Source organism: Monodelphis domestica, chromosome 2, assembly GCF_027887165.1.
Source record: "Monodelphis domestica isolate mMonDom1 chromosome 2, mMonDom1.pri, whole genome shotgun sequence".
NCBI lineage: Eukaryota > Metazoa > Chordata > Mammalia > Didelphimorphia > Didelphidae > Monodelphis > Monodelphis domestica.
The window spans coordinates 257,467,774-257,492,091 of NC_077228.1; the positions used below are offsets into that span (position 1 = coordinate 257,467,774).

Sequence of the window (24,318 nt, forward strand, 5' to 3'; positions counted from 1 at the left end):
ATATCTTTTGGTTTTTATATCACCAAAATTCTTCCCATAGAGCCATCCTATATAACAATAATATTTTTAAAGAAAAAAGGAAAAAACAGCTAAATCAATCAATACATTGAAAAAGTCTGAAACTATGTGTGATAATCCACACTCATTGACTTCTTCTTCTTCTTCTTTTTTTTTTAAACCCTTACCTTCCATCTTGGAATCAATACTTTGTATTGGTTCCAAGGTAGAAAAGTGGTGAGGGCTAGGCAATGGGGGTCAATTGACTTGCCCAGGGTCACAGCTGGGAAGTGTCTGAGGCCAGATTTGAACCTAGGACCTCCCATCTCTAGGCCTGGCTCTCAATCCACTGAGCCACCCAGCTGCCCCTACACTCATTGACTTCTGCTAAAGGAGTGGGATAGGATTGTCATTTGATAATTTTTCTTTCTAAACTTGTAGTTTGTAATTTGCTATATTCACTTTTGGTTCTTTGTTGTGGTGGGTCTTTCCATTTTCATTGGTGTTATTTTCTTGACTGTGCTTTCTTCATTCTGAATTAAATCAGTTCGTGTCTTTCTGTGCTTCTCTGTATTTATATTTTTTGTATCTTTTAGCACATTATATTCATGTATTACAATTTGTGTGAGGTGCAACTAGGGTTTTTTATTTGCTTTTTGTTTTTAGTGATTTGGAGAACTTTCACATGGTTATTAATACTTTATAATTCTTTCAATAATTGTTCATATCTTTGACCATTTTCTTGTATGTGTGTGTTTATGTCTATTAGATATCAAATTTCTTTCAGAGAAAATGTTGTTATAAAGAATTTTTTCCCATTTAGTCATTGCTCTTCTTAACCTAGATGCATTAATTTTATCTGTGCAGAACGTTTGCAATTTCATGTAATCAAAATTTTATATTTTATAATTGCCTCTGTCTCTTGTTAAAACAAAGAATACATTGCATATCCATAATTGTAAAAATAGAGCATCTACTTCTTTATGGTATTTAATGTAAAGGTCATGTATCTCCTTTTGATTTTATAATGAAGTTTGGTGTAAGATATGGATGTGAGCCTAATTTCTGCCAATTTACTTTTCAGCTTTCCCAATTCTTTTTCTAAAATAGGTAATTCTTAAATAATTTGTTTTTTATTTAATTTTAATACATGGAGAAAAAGACTTTCACAAAGTATACACAGTCTAAGCATTTTATGTTATTTTTTATTATGATTGAAAGTATCTAAAGCTGAAGGCAAGCATTATATGCAATGCAGATATACTAGATACTTTCTCATTAAAAAAAATTTTTTTAAAGGAAGGATGCCCACTCTCCCTTGTTGTAGTTCTAGAAATACTAGTAATAACACTAAAAGTAGAGGAAAAATTTTTAAGTATAAATACAAGTGAACCGGAGATAAAACTGTTGATGACGTGGTAGTTTACTTAAAATCTCAGGGAATCGTGAAAAAATACTAATTGAGACTATCTTTAGCCAAGTGTCTGGCAACAAAATAGACCTACAAAAATGAACACCATCTCTACTTAATAATAGCAAAATCAAACAGATAATAATAGAAAGGGTAATAACATTCAGAATAACTATAAAATGCATAAAATATTTGAGATCAATCTATCAAAGCACACAATATTTTTATAGATTCAGTTTACAAAGTAAATTGTTTTAACTAGCTGGATGGAAATATTCAATGGTAATGACTTTGTGACAATGTAATAAATATGATACTTCCTAAATTAAATTTAAGTATCAATAATATGCAAACTTTTTAATATTTTACAGAACTTAAAATAATAACAATTCAGTTTGGAGAAACAACGGACTGTAAATTCAAGGGAAATTTTTCTTAAAAGGTTTGGAAGAAGGGAAAAGAGCATTTCTAGTCTTCAGACTTTATTATAAAGCAGCCTCCACTCAAACCATTTGGTATTTGCTAAAAAACAAGAGCAAGAGATGAGCAGAACAGATTTCACAGGGAATCAGAAATTAATGGCCTCCTATTACCAGGAGTCTAATAACAACCACATTCATTTTCATTGGTACTTTAAAGTCCCATCTATTTGTATAACACTGCCCCCTTTGTGGTATGTCAAGATGGAACATATTGTGCTGGTTGCTGCTCTCTGGGGCCTCACAAGATAGCTTTGCAGGCTATTTATGGCCCATCTCTAGTCACCAGCCAGAGTGGTTCATCTTTTCCTCTCCTGTGGATTAAAGCAAAAAGAGGTCAAGTGACTTACTTAGGACCACACAGTTAAAGTGTCTGAGGCCATTTAAACAGATCTTCAGGCCTAGCACTTTTTTCACTGAGCCACCTTGCTGCCTCCAGACACTGAACCTTGCATACTTCACACATCTTGTACTGTTTTGGGGCAATTCCAGGCTTTGGTCAGCCTGGAGGGACTAATTTATGCAGGCACACATTTTGCTTTTCTTGGTCTTCTAGTTGAATGTTCAGTCCTATAGAAGTGACTTTTTCAGTTTTCTTATTGGATTTCTTGACCATTATTCCACCTGGCAGGAATAGAGCAGGTATGTAGGACCAGGACATTCAGGCAGCCAAGTTTACTAGAAATTGATTTAAGTCTTTCCAGAAATTATAGTGTGGCACTAACATTGGCTTTATGTATTTGTTTGCTTGTCAATGTTTGTTCTATTTACATTTTTGACATTGTATTCTTTTGACTCTGCTTTCTTCATTCTTTATTACTTTTTGGTTAACCCTTGTTGGATTAAGAACATTTTCTTTTAGCCACAGCTAATTCTCCTTTGGGGGGGAGGGGTGGGGGCTATAACCTTTAACATTAAGAGTTTTGAAGGGGAAGCCAGGTGGCTCAGGGAATTGAGAGCCAGGCCCAGTGACAAGAGGTCTTGGGTTCAAATGTGGCCTCAGATGCTTCCTGGCTGTGTGACCCTGAGCAAGTCACTTAACTCCCATTGCCTAGCCTTTACTGCTCTTCTGCCTTAGAACCACTACACAGTATTGATTCTAAGACGGATGTAAGGGTTTAAAAAAAAAAAGTTCTGTGTCCATTTGGGGCATTATATAGTAGATGATATATTCTTATTTTTAATGTCCTAATGTTTATTTGTATTCCTTCAATTCAATATTGTATTGTTTGCCCTACAAGATACAAGTGTTGCTCAATATAATCAATGAGGGAATACTTAATCTTTAAAACTGAAGAAACAAGAATGTACTTTTGGAAGATGTTTATTGGGCTTCTCAAAGATCTTTGATCCAAGGCAAGAAATTCAATTACCAAAGTAACGATGATGTTTAGCCTAGTTTCTACATATATATTTCTCTTGAGTATTAATGTATTCATTATGCATTTTTTATCACCTAGTATATGCTGTGTACTCTACTAGACTCTGAGTGAGGTATACAAATTAATAATATGTAGTTCCTGTGTATATGTAGTAATAGAACTCCCTCCTCAATGGGTAATATAATCTTCTTGTGAAAACATCATGGTTTATATATAGTGGTAGAAAATAAAAACATTTATGAAATAATTTCTACTCATGGGCTTTTTTTTTGTCTGATAGTTCAAAGTAAATCTTGAGAAAAACAAGCAAGGTCTAGAGACTGATAACAAGGAGTTGGCCTGTGAAGTGAAGGTTCTACAACAAGTCAAGGCTGAATCTGAACACAAGAGAAAGAAACTAGATGCTCAGGTACAGGAATTGCACGCCAAGGTTACAGAAGGAGACAGGCTTCGGGTAGAACTTGCTGAAAAGGCCAGTAAGCTCCAGGTAAGTTAGAAAGCCTTCATTCTTCAAACCCATATCAGTGAAACATTAGCCATTTCTCTTTTTAAAAAATTAATATAAAAATGCTCTAGTGATGTGCTGTGAATTTGAGGAAGAGATGTGAAGACTGCCACCACTTGTAAGTGTTGAAATTTTAACACTTGAAAGGAGTTTATCCTTTCTTCCTCTAGGAGGTCTCTCTCTACCTTACCTTGCATCTTGTGTAATTCTTTTCCATATTTTCATAAATCTTGCTTAGGGAATGTAAGATATTTCTTGACATTTTTAATCTGCTTACTCTTGTGCTTAATTTGGATTTTTTTTTTCCTGCCTACAGAATGAATTGGATAATGTCTCAACCCTCCTGGAAGAAGCCGAGAAGAAGGGCATTAAATTTGCCAAAGATGCAGCCAGCCTTGAGTCACAGCTACAGGATACGCAGGTACATTTGTGGGAACAAAAGTCTACTCATAAAATTTTTCCTTTTAAATATTAGTATATGAATGAATTACACACTAGTCTTTGAATTGCACATACCAAAAAATTAAAGGCAACCTAATATCTCTTGTTTAATTTGTATTATATTTCTCTTTTGCTTTCTATTAGAGTAGTAGGTATAACTTGATAATTCACAAAATGTCAGCACAATTGATCCAAAACAATACATAATCCCCAGAGTGTCTGTCTGTCTCTTACATGATCACATTCATGTGCACACATCCTTAATAGCATCTGATGCTGGTTCTTATAGAATGTAGGTTTTTTTTAAGGCCAAAGAAATGTCCTTGGTAACTGTGATTAGGGTTTTTTTTTTTTTGACAGGAACTTTGTGATCTAATTATATAGCCATCATCTTGTACTTACACATTGGAGAGATGTAACTTTTGTAATATAAAAATCAGGAAGTCATTTTCTTATCCTTGAAATTTGGATTAATCAATGGTAAATTATTCATATTGTATACTCTTGAAATAAAAATTTGCAGCTCTTGCAGAAAACAAAATGAAGTTGACAGGCAAAAAGAGAGAATTTTTGTTCATTTTTCTGGCATACTATTGTTTTGGGCTGTTTTTTAAATGTTAAACAATTCTGTTGGTTTCAGTTTGAGACAGAGTGTGTTCAGTTCATTGTAAACTGGAATACTGGAATTTTTCTAAACTTATGTTCTACAGTGGATGCTTGCCATAACATATTGGCTTTTCCAACAGGAGCTGCTTCAGGAGGAGACTCGCCAAAAGTTGAACCTCAGTAGTCGGATCAGGCAGTTGGAGGAGGAGAAGAACAACCTTCAGGAGCAGCAGGAGGAGGAAGAAGAAGCCAGGAAGAGCCTGGAAAAGCAAGTGTTAGTCTTGCACTCACAGGTGTGCTGTGCTTTTCTTTTTAAGACGATAGAATTACTGCCCTGGCTACATAACCCATACCAGTCATATGACATGGAGACTGAACTATTTCAGCTTCATTTGGGACAGTTAATTGGGTTGTACTAATTTAAGAATGAAAACATGTTTTCTTTTGACCTAGATAATACTGGGAGTATTTTAAATGAAGACATAAAAATATGTGGATTGCATGAAATATTGTTTTAGTTAAAATTTGTAGATTATTGACTGCCAACCAGATTCCTGAAAATAAATTCTAGGTTTTTATTATTACAGTTGAAATTCTATTTACATATGATTTGTAATATAGTTAAATGAATGCAGACATTTTAAATTTTACCTCATTGACTTCAAATTAAATACTTCCTCTTTGTGATACTTTGATCCTTCAAATATTGATTTGCATTTGGATATTTCAAGTAACAGCACCTTCTTTTCCATATAAAATATAGTTGGCTGATACAAAGAAAAAGGTAGATGATGACTTAGGGACAATTGAAAGCTTGGAAGAGAACAAGAAGAAGCTTCTAAAAGACATAGAGGCCTTGAGTCAGCGCTTAGAGGAGAAGGCACTGGCTTATGACAAGCTTGAGAAGACCAAGACGCGTCTACAACAAGAGCTTGATGACTTAATGGTGGATCTGGATCATCAACGCCAGATTGTCTCCAATTTAGAGAAAAAGCAGAAGAAGTTTGACCAAGTAGGCAATTTGTTGTGTTTTCTTCTAAACTTGATCCTATAGAAAGGATCTTATAATTCATTTGTTAATTTATCATTTGTGTAATTGGTGGTGGAAGGTGGAAGGCAGGAGGTGGAAGTACATTTTAATACATTTCATTGTATTGCTATGTGCAGCTCCTGGCAGAAGAAAAAAATGTTTCTGCTCGATATGCAGAAGAGAGAGATCGGGCTGAAGCAGAGGCAAGAGAGAAAGAGACCAAAGCTCTGTCCTTGGCCAGAGCCCTGGAAGAAGCATTAGAAGCTAAGGAGGAATTCGAGAGACAGAATAAGCAGCTGCGTACTGATATGGAAGACTTAATGAGCTCAAAGGATGATGTAGGGAAAAATGTAAGTTTCATGTTTCTAAAATGATAGCACTATCTAGGGAGAAAAGTGAGATATTTCGGCTTTTGTTGTTTTAATTAAAAATTATTTTTCAATCACCAAAAAATCTCTCCCACCATCTCCCTCCACACTGAGAGAAAAAAGCAAAATGCCTGTTATAAATCTGTCTAGCTAAACAAAACAAACTCCTGTCCTGGTCATGTCCAAAACATACATATATGCAAGCATGCATATATGGATATATACATGTATACAATCTTGAGTCCATCACCTCTCTTCATAAGGTAAGTGGCACCTTTCTAAGTTGTTTGCCTGGTTCTACTTATATATCTCTTCATAAAAATCTTCCCAGATTTTTCCAAAACCATCTTTTTCATCATTTTTTAGTGCATAGTAATATTCCTTTATGTTTATATACCATACCTTGTTCAGCTTTCTTTAACTGATTGGCATCCCCCCCCCAGTTTCCAGTTCTTTGCCATTACAAAAGAGCTGCTATTAATATTTTTGTACATTTGTGTCCTTTTCCTCTTTCTTTAATCTTTTTAAAAACATAGGCCTATTAGTGGTATCACTAGGTAAAAGAGTGTGTAGAGTTTAATAATTTTGAGGATATAGTGCCATATTCCTTTCAGAATATCTGGACCAGCTTAACCTTAATGTATCTTTTCCCATAATTCCTCTAACATTTGTCATTTTCTTTTCCTTGTCATCTTTGCCAATCTGATGGGTATGAGGTAGAATGTCAGAATTGTTTCCATTTACATTTCTCTATTAGTGATTTAACATTTTTTTAATGTTACCAATGGTTTCAATTTCTTCCCTGAAAAACCATCTGAGCATGCCTTCTGGCCCTTTATTATTTGGAGAATAACTTTTACTCTTAAATTTTTGAACCAGTTCCCTAATATGACTTAGAAATGAGACCTTTATCAATGAAATTTTCTGCAAAGGTTATTTCTCCATTTTTCTGCTTCCCTTTTAATTTTAGCTGCATTAATTATGAGAACTTTTCAGTTATATTTAATCAAAATTGTCCATTTTCCTTGTCTCATGAAATTTCCTTCTATTCAGAGACCTGACAAGTAATTCTTCCTTGCTCCTCTAATTTTTTTATATTGATAACCTTTATGTCCAAGTCACACCTATCTGATGTTCATGTTGACATTAGATGTTTTTCTTTACCTCTCATTCCTACTTGGCCATTTTCCAGTTTCCCAAGAGTATTGTCCAATAACGATGATTTCGTTTATCAAATGTTAAGTTACTATACTCATTTGCTTCTATATATTCCACTGATCTACCTCTCTGTTTCTTAACCAATCCTGGGTTGTTTTGATGATTATTGCTCTATAATTAAAAGTGCTGATACTTCTAGACCCCACTCTCCTTTCCACATAGTTTTCTACTTACAGCTACAAAAGTGATTTTCCTAAAGTGCACATTCAATCAGTTAAATTCACTTCATAACTCAGTAGCTCCCCATTGCCTCCAGAATCAAATATAAATCCTTTATTTGGCATTCAAAGCCCTTTATAACTTAGGCTCCCAATTTTCTTACTTCTTTCTTGCCAGACATATTCTTCATTTCAGTGACATGAGGCTTGTTGCTATTCCACTCTACCTTTTCACTTTTTGACATTTTCTTTAGTTGTCCTCTATGTCTAGAATTCTCTCCCTCCTCATTTGTATCTCCTGACTCTCCTGGCTTCCTTTAGCCTAGAGCTATGGTGGCATTCAGCCCTCAGAGAGGGCTGCTCCCTTTCCCCTCTCCAGGGGTGCCTGAGGACATTTCTCACATCACCTGCCCCTCTTAAAGGTTTGCCATCACCAGCCTAGAGGCTCCTTGAAGGCAGGGCTTCCTTCTGCCTCTTTGTATCCCCAACACTTAGCACAGTGCCTGGCAAAAAGTAGGAGCTTAATAAATGTCTATTGATTGAAAGACATCCTTTCTTGACTCTCAAGCAAGAAACTCTTGAAACCAAAATTTTAAGTACTATACTACCCCCAACTCAAGGTAGACAATTGTTCTAAAACTTAAAAAGTCAACCAATGCATAGCACCTCAGTAAAAAGCAATTGACTTTTGAGATGAAATACTTGCTATTTGGCAGCCGGTGGAAAGATTAGATCGAAACACAGGATTCTTTATAAATTTGGAATTTGCATCAATTTGTAAGGGATTGTCTTATCTCTACCATGGATCCAATGAAGTAAAGAGTGTGGGACAAACAGTTTGTGATATAGCATAGGCTTCATAATTTGGTTTCTTTAATTTATTAAAATATTCACATTTAAGGCCTATCAGTTGTGCCTATATAGAACTGTAAAGAGACATTACAAAACAAAAGGCACAGAATGTAAACACACAAATGAACAGAAGGTAATTTGATAAAAGAAAGAGTACTAACAAGTCCATGGTTCAAGAAAGGCTTACTTAGGAGGTGGCACCTGCAGATGGAGGTCCTATTCTAGGCATGAGACAACATATGCAATGACAGAGATTTTGGAGATGAAATACCAAGTGTTGAGAAGAACAAATGAGGCAAGGAAGTAAAATGAAATAAACCTAGAAAGGTAGACTGGAGCCAAATTCTGAAATTAATTCTTTATCAACTCAGCAACTTCTCGGGCCACTTCTAGCTCTAAATCTCTAATTCTATATACTCTTATGGCATAGGTCCATGAACTTGAGAAATCCAAACGAGCCTTGGAGCAGCAGGTTGAGGAAATGAAGACACAGTTGGAGGAACTGGAAGATGAACTTCAGGCTACAGAAGATGCTAAACTTCGTCTAGAAGTCAATATGCAAGCTATGAAAGCCCAATTTGAGAGAGATTTGCAGGCCAGAGATGAACAGAATGAAGAGAAGAAGAGGCTACTGATCAAGCAGGTAGGCTAGAGAAAATCCCTTTGTATCACAACCATAGTCGTAGATCTTGATAATAATTTTGTTCCCATTTCATCTACCAAGCTGATAAGAATCATTATAAAGTATGACAGAAACCATCCTCTTATGTGTATATTAACCAAGTATAAACCCATTAGGTGCGTGAGCTTGAGGCAGAATTGGAGGATGAGCGTAAGCAGAGGGCTCTTGCAGTTGCTTCCAAGAAGAAAATGGAAATGGACCTGAAGGATCTTGAGGCACAAATAGAGACTGCAAATAAGGGAAGGGATGAAGTGATCAAGCAGCTTCGAAAACTTCAGGTATGTGAACCCAGATCAATGAGCCACTCAATGGCTCATTTTGGTTAGAATATCATTGTTCCAGGTATGCAGCAATCTGGTACAGCAGATAGGAGTGACTGGCTGGGAATCAAGAAGTCCTGGGCTCAAGTTCCTTTTGAGGATACTTATTTTGATTCTGGGCAAATCCTTTGACCTCAGTTTTGTCAACTCTAAAATAGAGACAATAATAGCACCTACTTCATTGAGTTGTTTTGATAATTAAATGAAATAATGTGTATATAAAGTGTTTTGCAAACCTTAGAGGCAATGTTAGTTTGCTATTACTATTAATGATATACATAGACAAAAGAATTATCATTAACTCATTACAGGAAAAAAACTGTTCTCATGCCACATGGAACAGGCAAGTGACTTGGCACAAAACAAATTAATACCAGTTGAGTTTAGGACGGTCCTCCTCATATAAAAAAATGCACGCATTCCTGCTCCCCATGCATAATAGTCTTATCCCCAATTGAAGGTGCAGCAAACCTGGAAATAAAGCTATCAGGCTTCAGTGTCCCAGTGCCATTTCCTCATTTATCAGACTTTTTTAGTGCTTTGGTGTCATTATTTTGGGATAAGTGAACCAGTGAAAGATATTTAATAATGTACGAAGAAATATTTGAACCTCTGCATCTTATTACTACTTAATATTAGGAATTTCCTTGTTATGTTCATTCTATCCATCAAAATTGCTTCCCAAAATACTCTTTTAAAAATAGGCACAAATGAAAGACTACCAGCGTGAATTGGAAGAAGCTCGTGCATCCCGTGATGAGATCTTTGCTCAGTCCAAGGAAAATGAAAAAAAATTGAAAAGCCTTGAAGCAGAAATACTTCAACTACAAGAGGTCAGATGCAGTCCTAGAAAGAGCTTTTTCAAATAGTGCCATTTTATTTCCAGTTAACTAACTCCATCATCATGGAAAGTATTGGTCTGAATATAGGATATACTTTTCTCCAGAATTTAACTGATCTAAAACCAGGGTGTGATCAGTGCTCTTTTTCAGTTTATAAGAAACTCCATTACACAGAGTAAGATATTCTAACCTGTTTATTTTTTAAATTTTTATAGTATCTTTCTTCAATATAAGTTAAAAGTTAAACATCTGGCTAATAGATGATGGTGATTTTGTAGTTGTGCTATCCAGGTATTGAGTGTTAAACACTTCCAACTGAGTCAGAGTTGTTGTGAGAGCCATGGTGGTATATTTTCTTACTGATACATTCAGCTAATATATAGATTTGGAACATTTTCATTTCTTCATTTTAGCAAATACAAAAGGAAAATTACACATTTTATTGTTAAATAACTTAAGCTTAGGCCTCCCTTTGAATGGTTGTAATCATTTTTAGCTATTTAATAATAGACTACTGTTTGGAAAGGTTTCAGACCTTTTCAGAGGGATGGATTTTTGCATATGTTTTGTTTTATATTTTATGTGAGTAGAATTCTTCTGAGATCAAGGCTTTCTGAGGGTCAAACATTGCTAGTTGGATTTCTTATTTGAAGAAAGTTTTGGTAATGTTAAAACTAAAAATATCTCAATCTGAACATTTTTAGGAACTTGCCTCTTCTGAAAGAGCCCGTCGACATGCTGAACAAGAGAGAGATGAACTTGCTGATGAGATAGCCAACAGTGCTTCTGGGAAGTGAGTCAAATTTCCTTGACAGGAAAGATTTAGGAACTACTGACAAAACGCAGCTGTATTCATTTTGGGTAGTCTAGATGATAAGGTGTATTTACCTTTCCAAGAAAGATTAACTTTATTGATAAGCTTCTTTTGACATGACCCCAGAACTATGATTTCTGTTTGGATTTTAGTTAGATGGTACATTTATGCAAAGAAATCACTGGATCAGGAGTCAAGATTCTTGTCCCACTATGTCACTAACTAGTTCTGTGATTCAGTGATTGTCATTAATGTGCTAATGTATATGGGATTTCACCTAACACATGGTCATTCAATAAACAATTGATTTTGAGTATATAAAATCTGCATTATATACCAACATCAAAAAGCAATTTCTATTTTCAATCTTTAAAAATCCATAAGTTTTAGAAACTAAAAGTTCTTGGAAATTATCCCTTTGAATTCATTTTTCATAAAGGATCTTTTTAAAGCTTGTTTTAGGGGCAGCTGGGTGGCTCAGTGGATTGAGAGCCAGGCTTAGAGACAAATTCAAATCTGGCCTCAGACACTTCCTAGCTGTGTATTATTGATTCTAAGATGGGAAAGTATAGATTTAAAAAACAAACAAATTAAACTTAGTTCACTTAAAGATCCTGAATTTTTTCCCTGAATAAATGGGCCTTTTAAAGAGCCTTCTTCCTATCCCATAGGAATTTAATTTAATGCTCTATTTTATTGTGACACTGAAAATAAAAGCATGTAACTTTTAAAAAATAACACAGTACAGCAAAACAAATACATTAGGCATGTCCAGATATGCCTGTCTCAGTCTGGACTTTGTGGCAGGAATTCAATGGCATGAGCATCTTTGTTCCTTGGGGTTATAATTTATCATTGTATTAATAATAATAGAACAGGTTTTTTCACATTTGTGTTTGTTTTTTTAAGGTTGTTATTGTGTAAATTGTTCTCTTAAAACTTCAAGACCAGAGAGGAACCTTAGATCATCTGTTCCAACCCTCTCCTATTGTTAATAAGGAAAGAAAGGGCCACAATTCCCTCTCCTTACAAAGTGCTACCAAATGCCTTTGTGTTAGGCTGTCTTTCTTTATCGCTGATGACGTACTACCCCTTTGGCCCTCTGTCCCTTAGATCCTCTTTGCTGGATGAGAAACGGCGCCTGGAGGCCCGTATTGCACAGCTGGAGGAGGAACTGGAGGAAGAGCAGAGCAACATGGAACTTCTTAACGACCGGTTCCGTAAGGCCACATTGCAGGTAAGCTTGTCATCAGATTGCTGTGCTACACTAGGGGAGGCCCCTTTTCCCTGTCAACTCAGAAAGCAAGGCCAAACCTTGAATAGCAACTTTCCTCTCCTGCAGGTGGACACTCTCAATTCAGAGCTGGCTGGAGAGCGAAGTGCTGCCCAGAAGAGTGAGAGCACCCGCCAGCAGCTGGAGAGGCAGAACAAGGAGCTCAAAGCCAAACTACAGGAGCTGGAGGGCTCAGTGAAGTCCAAGTTCAAGGCCACCATCTCTGCTTTGGAAGCCAAGATCGTGCAGATGGAAGAACAGCTGGAGCAGGAAGCCAAGTAAGAGCCTCTGCTAAGTGGGACTTTACACCCCCCCCCCCCCCCCCCCCATCAAAGATTAATCCAAACTGGGTTTTGGGTGGTTTCCTAAGTCCAGTTAGCTTTCATTTCCAAGGCATTGTGCTAAGCACTTAACAACTCAGGAAGGTAAGTACCATTACTGTCCCATTTTTATAACTAAGCCAACTCAGACAGAGGAGAAAGTGACTTACCTAGGGCCACATGACAAGGAAGTGTCGTAATAGGATTTAAGGCGAGGGCTGCTGTGTTTAATGAAATGATTGATTCAGTGATAGATGACATCCATTTACCAAAAATATAATCTTGGTGATTAGGAAGGACCAAAAAGAACTGATCCAAATAGATGTCCTCTAAGTAGGAACCCATTTAGACATTTCAGATGAGTTTCCTTCATGTGAGATGTGATGAAAGATTCCTCAGAACTGTACTTGAATAAGCCTAAATCTCGCTTGGGGGAGCATTATTAAAAAATAAACTTCCTCAGAAATCCCATTTCTAGAATTTCAGCCTGGATACATGCCGTTTTCACAGGGAACGAGCAGCAGCCAACAAGCTTGTTCGTCGTACAGAGAAGAAGCTAAAAGAGATCTTCATGCAGGTAGAAGATGAGAGGCGACATGCGGATCAGTACAAAGAGCAGGTGAGAAGGGCCTGGGGTTTCTGAAGCTGTCCCCAGATTAGTGTTTCATCATTCCCAGTGGAGGCCATTGGCACCTTATTCGTGATCCCTTCAGACATTGTGCTGCAGCTCTGTGACCTGTAACAAAATAATACTTCTTGGTTATCCTTCCATTTCTCCTCCCCAAACTGAACTGTAGTCATTTCCTTTTCTCTCACCACCTCTTGGGTTTCCTTAAACTCCTAGAGGATGGGGAGGATGTCTTACATTTCTTTTGTGTGACATCAGCAATATGTCAGTCACATCCTTGGTGATTTGGAGGTGACTCTGGCTACCAGCACAGGAAAAGAGCTACAAGGCCAGGGACCAACTATATGCCTTTCATTTGATCAAAGTCCAATTCCAGCTCAGATCAGAGACTCATCAGCAGGTTGGCTGATAATAAATCTTTAGCCACAATTCAAACTGTAATAGAGGTTAAATCTCCCTTTTAATCTTTGATGCTGTTAATTTGGTTTTCTTTTTTCCTTTTTTTATTAAATTGACCAGTATTTTGTCTATTTTATTTGTTTTTTCAAAATACCAGTTTCTAGTCTTATTTATTAATTCAGTAGTTCTTTTTATTTTATTTATTTATTTTTGTTTTTTATTAATTTCTCCTTTAATTTTTAGGATCTCTAATTTCATTTTCATCTGGGGATTTTTAATTTGTTCACTTTCTAGTTTTTTGATTTGCATGTCCAATTCATTGACCTCTGCCCTCCCTAAGTTGTTAATATATGAACTCAAGAATATAAATTACTCTGAGTACTGTTTTGGCTATATCCCATACATTTTGAAAGGATGTCTCATCATTGTCATTTTCTTCAATGAAGTTATTGTTTCTGATTTGTTCTTTAACTGATTTTGGAGAATCATATAATTTAATTTCCAATTAATTTTTGATTTGCCTCTCCATGTACCCTTAATAATAATTATTTTTATTGCATTATAATCTGAAAATGTTGCATTTATTTTTTCTGCTTTTCTGCATTTGTATGCCATGTTTCTGTGACCTAGTGTGTGGTCAATCTTTGTGAATGTGCCATGTACTGCTGAAAAGAAGGTGTATTCCTTTTTGCCCCTGTTTATTTTTCTCCATATATCTATTAACTCTAATTTTTCTAAGATTTGATTCACATCTCTTACCTCTTATTTATTTTTTGGTTTTATCTATATTTGATAGAGGAAAATTCAGGTCTCCCACTAGTATAGTTTTACTATCTATTTCTTCCTTCAACTACACTAGTTTCTCCTTTAGAAATCTGGATGCTATACCATTTGGTGCATACATGTTGATTACTGATATTTCCTCATTGTCTATACTGCCTTTGATCAGCATATATTTACCTTACCTGTCCCTTTTAATCAGATCTATTTTTACTTTGGCTTTGTTAGATATCATGATTGCCTGCCTTCTTTTTCTCAGTTGAGGCCCAATAGATTTTGCTCCGACCTTTAATTCTAACTATGAGTGCCTACCTACCTCATGTGTGTTTCTTTTAGACAACTATGTTAGGATTTTGGTTTCTAATCCACTTTGCTATTTGTTTTCATTTTATGGGTGAGTTTATCCCATTCACATTCAAAGTTATGATTGCCATTTGTGTATACCCCAACATTTTGATATCCTCTTAGTTCTGTCCTTTCTTCTTATACTATATCCTTTTAAACCAGTGGTTTGCTTTTAATCAGTCTCCATAATCTCCACATTTATTATGTTTCCTTTTTTGCCCTCTCCCTTTTTGTTCCCTTCTTATGTTTTTTTAGGGTCTATTAAGTTCCCTCTCCGCCTCTCTTTCCCTCACTTTTTGTACTTCCCGCCCCACTCCCCTCCTTGGTTTTCCTTTCTCACTTTCCCTGTAGGGTAAGATAAAATTCAATACCCCAATGGATCTAGATGGTCTTCCCTCTCAGAATTGATTTCACTGAGAGTAAGGTTGAAGTATTACCTATTAGCACTCTCTTCCTCTCCTTATATGAGTATTCTTCCCCTCCCCTTCCCATGTGCCTCTTTGTGTGATATAGATTATCCTATTCATCATATTCCGTCAAGTATCTCTTGGTGCCATCTTTGATTCCCCCTCCCTTTTTCTTTTTTTGCATATCATCTTATACCACTTATTATCCCAATCTCTTCCTGTCAATGATTCTTCTAATTACTATAATAGTGAATATAATTTATGAGAGTTACAAATAACATTTTTCCATATATTAATATTGAAGCCCTCAAAGAAGAAAATTTAAATTATAAAAAAAAAATTTCCCTTTCTCCTCTCTTACTTTTCATGTTTCTCTTAAATTTTGTGTTTGGATATCAAACTTTCCACTTAGTTCTGGTCTTTCCCTTACAAATACTTGGAAATCTTCTATTTTGTTGAATGCTCATACTTTCCCCTGGAAGTATATAGTCAATTTTGATGGATAGGTGATCCTTGGTTGAAGACCCAATTCTCTTGCCTTTCTGAATATCATATTCCAAGCCTTGTGGTCCCTTAGGGTGGAAGCTGCCAGACCTTGTGTAATCCTGATTGGTGCTTCTTGATATCTGAATTGTAAAATTTTCTCCTCAGCTTGGAAACTCTTGAATTTGGCAATTACATTCCTGGGAGTTGTCTTTTGAGGATTTAGAGGGTGTTCTATGAACTCTTTCAATGTCTACTTTTCCCCCTCGTTCAAGAACATCAGGGCAGTTTTCTTGGATAATTTCTTGTAGTATAATGTTAATATTTCTGTTCTTTTCTGGATTTTCAGGTAGACCAATGATTCTCATTGTCTCTTTGAGACTGGTTTTCTTGATCTATCATCTTGTCAGTGAGATATTTTGTTTTATTCTATTTTGTCAGTCTTTTGACTTTGCTTTATTAATTATTGCTGTTTTGCAAGATAATTGGCTTCCATTTGCCTAATTCTGGTCTTTAAGGACTGTTTTTCTGCTATAATGTTTTGATATTCCTTTTTGGTTTGGTCTATCCTACTTTTTGTGACTTCCAGCTGTTTCTCCAATTGGGAGTTCCTGTCCTTTTAAATATGTCTCACTTTTCTTGCCAAAATCTTTCCATCTTTTTGATAAGCTCCAATTTAAATTCTTCAAGAGCTTGTGGACAATTTCCTTTTTTTTTTTTTAAGAAGGTTTGGGTCTATTTATTTGTATGTCCTCTTCTGCTATATACTCTGTAGTCTGGATTTTTTCCTCACTAAAAATTATCCAGGATCAATGCCGCCTTCATGTTTTTTGTTTTTCTTGGGCATTGTTTGCCATCACTATGGTGGTTTTTTCCTTCCCTTTCCAGTCAGAAGTCTGAGTGAGGAGGGCAGGCTCTCTGTGTATGGATCTAAGGAGCAAGGTTTTTCCCTGAGGCTACCTCTTGAGTTTCTGCATCTTCTACTGTTTACTGCCCTTCTCTACACTTATCTCCGCACAGGCGCCCAAGGGTCTGCTTTCTTCAGCCTGCTGGGGTCTCAGGTCTAGCTGCTCTCAGGGATAGGTCTTTGGTGGTCTTAGTCAGCTGCCAGGGACAAAGAGGTGCCCCTCACTCACTGATTCTAGCGCTCTAGCTCCATAGATGGGATGGGGGAGGGTTGATCAGCTTGTGTTTTGGTGGAAGCTATTTCACCCTTTATAGTGTGGAAATGCTTAAATCCCACATAGCTTCAATGCTATAAGAATCTTGGGTCTACATTACCCAGAATAATTCAGACTATAGAGATACTGTGGAGTATGTTAGTGTTAAAAAGCAATGGCCACAGTATAAAGAGAAACAAGACTTAAGACAACTCAAATCCATGCAGTGACCAATCCTGACTTGAGACTAATGATGACAATCCTATTTCTCTCATCTTAGGAGAATGGCAAGGCACAATCTTTCAGACGTGGTCAGTGAATTTATTTATTATGCTTACCTGAGTTACTTACAAAATACTATTCTTTTAAGAAGTGATGATGATGATGATGTTAAAAAGGGTCAGTAAGCCAAAAAAATAAAAAACTCACTAATTACAAATATATAAATATGAACATAACTCAGGATTTCTTTTTTTTTTTTAATAAAAAATAATTTTACTTATTTATTTTTGGTCAATTCAACTTCCACAATTTTTAAATTTTATTTTGGGGGGGCAGGGGGTTATTTAATTACTTTAGAGATTTTTTTTTCCCATGGTTACAGGATTCATGTTCTTTCCCTCCCCTTTCCCCATCCCTTCCCATAGCTTACATGCAATTCCACATGTATCATTGATCAAGACCTATTTTCATATTATTGATGTTTGTTCATTTAGAGTCTATATCCCCCTGGACCCATGTAGTCAATCAGTTGTTTTTCTTTTGCATTTCTACTCTCACAGTTCTTCCTCTGAATGTGGATGGTGTTCTTTCTCTTAAGTCCCTCAGAATTGTCCTGGATCATTGCATTGCTGCTGAGTAGAGAAGTCCATTACAATCGATTGTACCATAGTGTATCAGTCTCTGTGTTTAATGTTCTCCTGGATCTGCTCCTTTCACTCTGCATTAATTCCTGGAGGTCATTCCACTTCACATGGAATTCCTCCAGTTCATTATTCCTTTGAGCACAATAGTATTCCATCACCGACATATACCACAATTTGTTCAGCCGTTCCCCAATTGAAGGGCAGCCCCTCATTTTCCAATTTTTTGCCACCATAAAGAGCACCAATATCAATATTCTTGAACAGGTCTTTTTCCTTATGATCTCTTTGGGGTACAAACCCAGCAGTGCTATGGCTGGATCAAAGGGCAGGCAGTCTTTAGCGCCCTTTGGGCAGTTCCAAATGCCTTCCAGAATGATTGGATCAGTTCACAACTCCACTAGCAATGCATTAATGTCCCTATTTTGCCACATCCCCTCCAACATTTATTACTTTCCTGTGCTCTCATATTAGCCAATCTGCTGGGTGTGGGGTGATACCTCAGAGTTGTTTTGAATTGCATTTCTCTGATTATAAGAGATTTAGAACACTTTTTCATGTGCTCATTAATAGTTTTGATTTCTTTATCTGAAAATTGCCTATTCATGTCCCTTGCCCATTTATCAATTGGGGAATGACTTGATTTTTTTTGTACAATTGTTTTAGTAATTTGAGTAATTAGACTTTTGTCAAAGGTTTTTGCTATAAAGACTTTTCCCCAATTTGTTGCTTCCCTTCTAATTTTGATTGCATTGATTTTGTCTGTACAAAAACTTAAGTTTAATGTAATCAAAATAATTTGTTATTTTTTCTCTTAGACCTCAGGATTTCTGAATAGGCAACAAATCAGTTCTTTTCCTCACATCAAAACTCAGATTTCCATTTCTTGAAAGTATTAGTGCCATAAATTCTTACGGCCTGATACTAAGTGGTCAGATCCTCATTTTCTCTTTGTCCCTACCCTGTGGTGTTACTTCCATGGAAATAACTGATAATATTTATACTCAGTAGCCTCTCTCATGGTCACCACTCAATTAGTGCCTCATAACAACCTGAAATAAATCAATCAGAAACTTGACTCCTCCTTTCTCTGAAAACAAGGTGATATTAAGACGTCTCCTGACTCTTAGCCTGGGTTCCATCCTGATTTACCCAAAGTGCAGATTACATAGGGGTTATTAAATTACTTTGTGTGTGCCCTCCTAAGGCACAGAGTAGGCTTAATCCCTTCCTCCTTCCAATTCAAGTTCAGAATGAGGCTGAATGTGGGCGATGATCATTTTTTCACCACTCTCACTCAGACATTTTCCCATTTAACCACTTATGATGAATTCTTTTAATTAGATGGAGAAGGCCAATGCCAGAATGAAGCAGCTCAAGCGTCAACTGGAGGAAGCTGAAGAAGAGGCCACTCGTGCCAATGCCTCAAGGCGCAAACTCCAGCGTGAACTGGATGATGCCATAGAAGCCAATGAAGGCCTGACCCGGGAAGTCAGCACTCTGAAAAACAGACTGAGGTCAATAGATATAGACATTTCGGGGTTTTGGTGGAGTCCCAGAGCCAGGTGGCTTCTCACATTCAGGCTTAAAGTTGGTAGTTGCTATCTCATCTAGGGAATACATATCTAGCACATGGTACACCATGTAAGCTTTAAATATTGCAAGGATAAAGAAGATGTAAGGGGAACACAAAACAGAGCCTATGAGGAGACCAGACTTAATATACTTCTAGAAAGAGTTTTACTTAGTCCTTCTGTCCCAGGACCCAGCATAGCTTCTAAGGCCTTTACCTCAAGAAGGCAGCTTTCTGTGAATTAGCTGGAATGACTCTGTGCATTTGCGAATGCATGTGTCTAATTCCCAAGCCCAAAAACAGCAAGATCAAGTGCCCTGCAGAAATACAGGAATCAGAGGTCCCAGTCTCAGCATGTTTATGCCCCCTCACCTCCCAGCCCCCTGTTCCTACTATTGACTCTTTCTCTTTTCTACCCAGGAGAGGAGGCCCAATCACCTTTTCTTCCAGTCGATCCAGCAGGCGCCAACTACATATTGAGGGAGCATCCCTTGAACTCTCAGATGATGACACAGAGAGCAAAACCAGTGATGTCAATGAGATGCCGGCTGCACCAGTGGAGTAAAGAGAGAGGGCCAGAAGCCTGCTCTGATACCATGGGGTAAACAAGGACTTCCCTGACCACCAGTCTGCCTTGTGGCCACTAATCAGCAGAGAAAATGGGCAGATTACAAGGTTATTTACTGAAAGGTCAATTGTGTCTTAAGGCTCTCTAGCCTCCCCATAATATTCCCTGCTTCAAATATAGGTACAAATGCTCTTTTTTTATATATATATATATATATTTACATGTATATTAAACAGGATCATCTGTTCAATGCATCTATTTTCCAAATATTCTTCAGGAGGCCAAAATGCTGTCTGAAGAGTTTTTTTGTTCTTGTTTTCATTTTTGTTTTTAAGGAAACCTCAGACCCTTCATTCCCAAACCCTTTTATTGGGGCAGACCCTTGGTTGTTACTATGCATGCTTTCTGTTGTACAGACAGTTAACTTAGCTTCTCCTACGTTCATGTGGCCCTTGGCTTCTCAGCTATGTCAGTTCCCTTAGAACACTGTGAAGACCAAACGGCACCTATAGGTTTCATTTTTTTTATATATATATTATGATCAACACTATCTCAGTGAGCAAACTGTGAAAAGGGCTTTGGAAGTACTAAAAAGAACAGAATAGGATGGGGAGAGAAGCCTTGGCTTTGGTTAACTTGCAGCATCCCCTGGGGCGTGGTTCTGCTGCTCGGAGTGTAACACCTTGAATCTAGACATGAGGACTCTTCTTGGTCAGAACTGGTCTGTGCAGAAGGATAATTCAAACTTTGCAGCTGAGTTTCCAAGTAGAAAGTAACTTATTGACTACTGGACTGGATGAGTCTCAAGAACCCTTTGTGTGTTAGTGCTTCCTGCTCCTTAGGAGTAAGCAGCCTCTGCACTCCAGAGCAGAAATTTGTGAATGGCCCTGCAGCCTCTGGTGCTGACCTTGAATTCCAGCCCTGGCTTTGGAGCCCAAAAGGGGAACATTGTTTTTTTAATGTCTGAGGCTTGTTCCAAGTTTGTCAGTGGTTTAGAGGCTCAGCAATGAATGCGTGTTTTCCTGAATGTTAACATGCCAGTGAATATGAATCCTTTCTTTTCTCCCTTTTCCCTTTTAAACAGTGTTACAGTGAATATTTAGCATTCTCTTTTGGTTAATAGTTAAGCAATTTGACATTACAGAAAGTGCCTTAGACACTACAGTACTAAGACAATGTTAAATATATTATTTACCTATATAACAATTTAATGTATTAATTTTTGACCGCGCTTCATATCATGTACCTCTAGTGAAAGTGGTATGAATATTCAGTGATGATGAATCAGTGTTAATTAGACATCTTTGATCTTTTGCAATGGGCTTGAGAATACGACTCATATTTTGGGTTTAAAGCTTTAACATCTGTTATGAAGGTTTTGTCATGTGGGTATGGAATCGCTTGTTTCATCCCATCCCCTTTCTGAATCATACTGGCTGCTGACCACCAGGCACTTGACTGCAAACATCTTTTCTTGTATCCCCATATTTCTAGACAATGATTTTTGTAAGACAATAAATTTATTATAGATATTTATGCCTGCTCTGTTTACTTGAAGGAAAAAGCATCATTGAGAATAAACAGACCTCAATAAACAAGAATGATCATATGAACATAAAATCTGCTTTCTCACTTTCTGTTCTGGAGCTTAACATTGATGGTCACTGAGAGATATAGTCTTCACCAAAATGCATTCCTCTTAAGTTGTTAGGTTATGAAGAGCCACATCGTTCTTTATGTGTAATAAAGTTACCTTTACTATTTAATCCCTTTTCCAGCAGATAATTCTTGCACTAGGCTAGACTGTGTATAATTAGAATTTTGCTCCCCAGAGCTCTCTTTCCCAGCTTCCCATGTTCCTTCTCACATTACTTGCTAATGAAGGGAGGATATATTTTGAGTGTAGCTCCAACCCCCACCCCCCACCTGGAACAAAGTTTATGGAGGTTGGGTGAGTGACAGGTGGGAGATTTCACTCATGTGGCTTTTACTCAGGTTTTTACTATTGTTTTATTTCTTCTACAAGTGAAACTCATCTTTTAAATAAGGAAATGGAAAGGGGTATATAAGGATGATATTAGAAATTAAGTCTTGTTATATTAGTTTAGAGATAAGAAGTAGTGAAGCTGGCTTGAGAAAGAATTGGAGTTTCAAACAGAGCTGAAACAGTGTCAGTTTCAAGTCTTAACAGTTTTTGTGTTGCAGTTGTTCTCTGGCAGTTGGCAGAGTGAGACTCTCTCTGAGAGCTTGGAGGAGGTGACATCTTTTCTCTCTTTCTCTTTCCTATCTGAGGTAGAAGGAAAGGAGGAAAAGACCTAAAGGAGCTAGGTGTTTTCCTTTCCCAACTTAGGAAACACTAGTGACTGTCTATTGCTATTTTAATTCTGAGAAGACCAAAGAAAGACCTGGTCTTTATTTTGGACTCAGAGTCCTAATTTGGTTCTTGCTGAGGCTGAGGCTGAGCCAGCCAGCCTTTGTTATTTTTATAACTTGGAGATGAAGTTAAGAATTATAAGGATAATAGTGTTAATTTATTTAGAATAGTAAAAATTTAGGTTGGTCAGATCAAGAAATCTCAGTGTATCCTGTGGAAATAGGAGACATGGTTTCTTGCAGAACCAAGGAGTTTTATTTGGGTGGAGTTAGAAATCCTTTTTCATCAATATTGTATTTTTTATAAACAAGAGTCTCTTTAGCACCTTTATGCGTGGCCCTGAAGAGAAGTTCACTTATATGCTTCACTTCATTGATATAAACTGAAGATACGTTGTAAGCACAGCAAGCAGAGTATCAAATCAGTTTATAATCAATAATCAATCCATTGCCTATTAGTTTTACTGTTTGCCTTTTATTTTTACGGGTAGAATAAATACCTTTCTGCTGCCACACAGATACAGATGTCTTGATCCTGCCCTGGTCTTTCTATCACATGATTTTTTGAAAAATTCAGAATGTTCTATGGGCCCCATGCTAATGAACTGCTCTATTCTTGTTGAAATCTAGTCTCTGAATTCCTCAAAGCTTCCATCTTAGTGAGGTTCTAGGACAGTAGACATGGAAAGGATATCCACACAGCTGTCATAGAACCTTGGCTCTGATGTAGCATCTGGAAGAAATGGCCAATGATGTCAGCAGCATCCTTCTTTTTGGAGAAGGAGTACTGCTTTGTGAGCATTTTCTTCTGCCCAGGAGACAGAAAGCCAAATATTTTATACACAAAAACCCAAACTGGTTTTCTTTCAGTGGTTTCTTGGCCAAGATGATTTGGAGATGAAAAGTGGGTGAGGAATAACAAGAGAAATACATATAGGTTTATATGCATGAAATCCTTAGTCATATTAACTTTAATATTATTGACATATCATTTATTGTCAAAAGATTGGGGTTTGGTAAATCAAATCTTGGGGAAGTTGGTGCTTTATCAAAAGGAACATTTGGAGTATCTTGTGAGCCTCTGATAAAGGAGCTTTACTTAGTTTTCTAGTTAAGAACATTGGCCAGAGTGTAGCATTCTCAAATAATAATTAAGCAATCTGACATTACAAAAAAGTGTCTTAGGCACTACAGTATTAATGTTAAATCTGTTATTATATAATAGTTTAATGTTTTTATTTCATATCATGAACCTAGTAAAAGTTACATGATTATTCAGTGATACTGAACCTATATTAACTATAAATCTTTAATAGTCATTAACGGGCTTAGAAAATGACTTAAATTATGGAATTTTTTTTTTCAGTGTGCAACAAAAACCTTTATTAGCATTGGCTCAGCTGTTACTGAACCTGGTTATCTCAAAACTTAATATTAAGACTCTGAAGAGCTGAGTGCAAAATGATGCTATCTTTGGCAATTTATGCTTTCATAATAAAGTCAACAATTAACAGCCACCCCTAAGACACAGGACCAGATGGAGGGTGGGTTCTTTCTGGATGTTGTAGTCAGACAGGGTGTGGCCATCTTCCAGCTGCTTGACTGCAAATATGAGCCTCTGCTGGTCGGGGGGATGCCCTCTTTGTCTTGGATTTTGGCCTTTACATTCTCAATAGTGTCACTGGGCTCCACCTCCAGGGTGATGGTCTTACCTGTCAGGGTCTTCACAAAGATCTGCATGCCACCCCTGAGACAAGAAGACATCATCTTGTCTAGTGCTAGGTCCTTTTATTTGGAGAGCTTTCTAATTCAGAGCAGTGAGCACAGACTACCGTCCCAAACTGTTTTTCTTCTCAGGAATAGTCATTGCTGGACTTAGGTCCTAATTTATTTATTTATTTTTTATGTTGCAAGCATTTATTCCCCTCCCCCCCTTACTTTTCCCCCACCTACCCTGTTAGAAAACAGGTCGGGGAAAGCTTGTAACAAATATTTGTAGTCAATTAAAACTAGTTCCCTTATTTTTGGACCTAAAGTGAAG

General features: G+C 36.9%; 1 protein-coding gene across 5 annotated transcripts in view; it reads left to right on the forward strand.

Moving 5' to 3' along the window:
* MYH10 (myosin heavy chain 10) overlaps positions 1–21,524 on the forward strand; it is a 199,968-nt gene extending 178,444 nt beyond the window's left edge. For all 5 annotated transcript variants that reach the window (XM_056817527.1, XM_056817530.1, XM_056817529.1 and 2 more), the window contains 14 exons: positions 3,550–3,756; positions 4,091–4,195; positions 4,962–5,114; positions 5,585–5,833; positions 5,989–6,201; positions 8,878–9,090; positions 9,246–9,407; positions 10,154–10,282; positions 10,996–11,084; positions 12,219–12,342; positions 12,448–12,656; positions 13,209–13,317; positions 19,108–19,280; positions 19,757–21,524. In XM_056817527.1, the coding sequence (XP_056673505.1) occupies positions 3,550–3,756; positions 4,091–4,195; positions 4,962–5,114; positions 5,585–5,833; positions 5,989–6,201; positions 8,878–9,090; positions 9,246–9,407; positions 10,154–10,282; positions 10,996–11,084; positions 12,219–12,342; positions 12,448–12,656; positions 13,209–13,317; positions 19,108–19,280; positions 19,757–19,901 (2,280 nt within the window). In that variant the 3' untranslated portion in view covers positions 19,902–21,524. The remainder of the gene's footprint in view (positions 1–3,549; positions 3,757–4,090; positions 4,196–4,961; positions 5,115–5,584; positions 5,834–5,988; positions 6,202–8,877; positions 9,091–9,245; positions 9,408–10,153; positions 10,283–10,995; positions 11,085–12,218; positions 12,343–12,447; positions 12,657–13,208; positions 13,318–19,107; positions 19,281–19,756) is intronic.
* Positions 21,525–24,318: the final 2,794 nt, after the last annotated feature.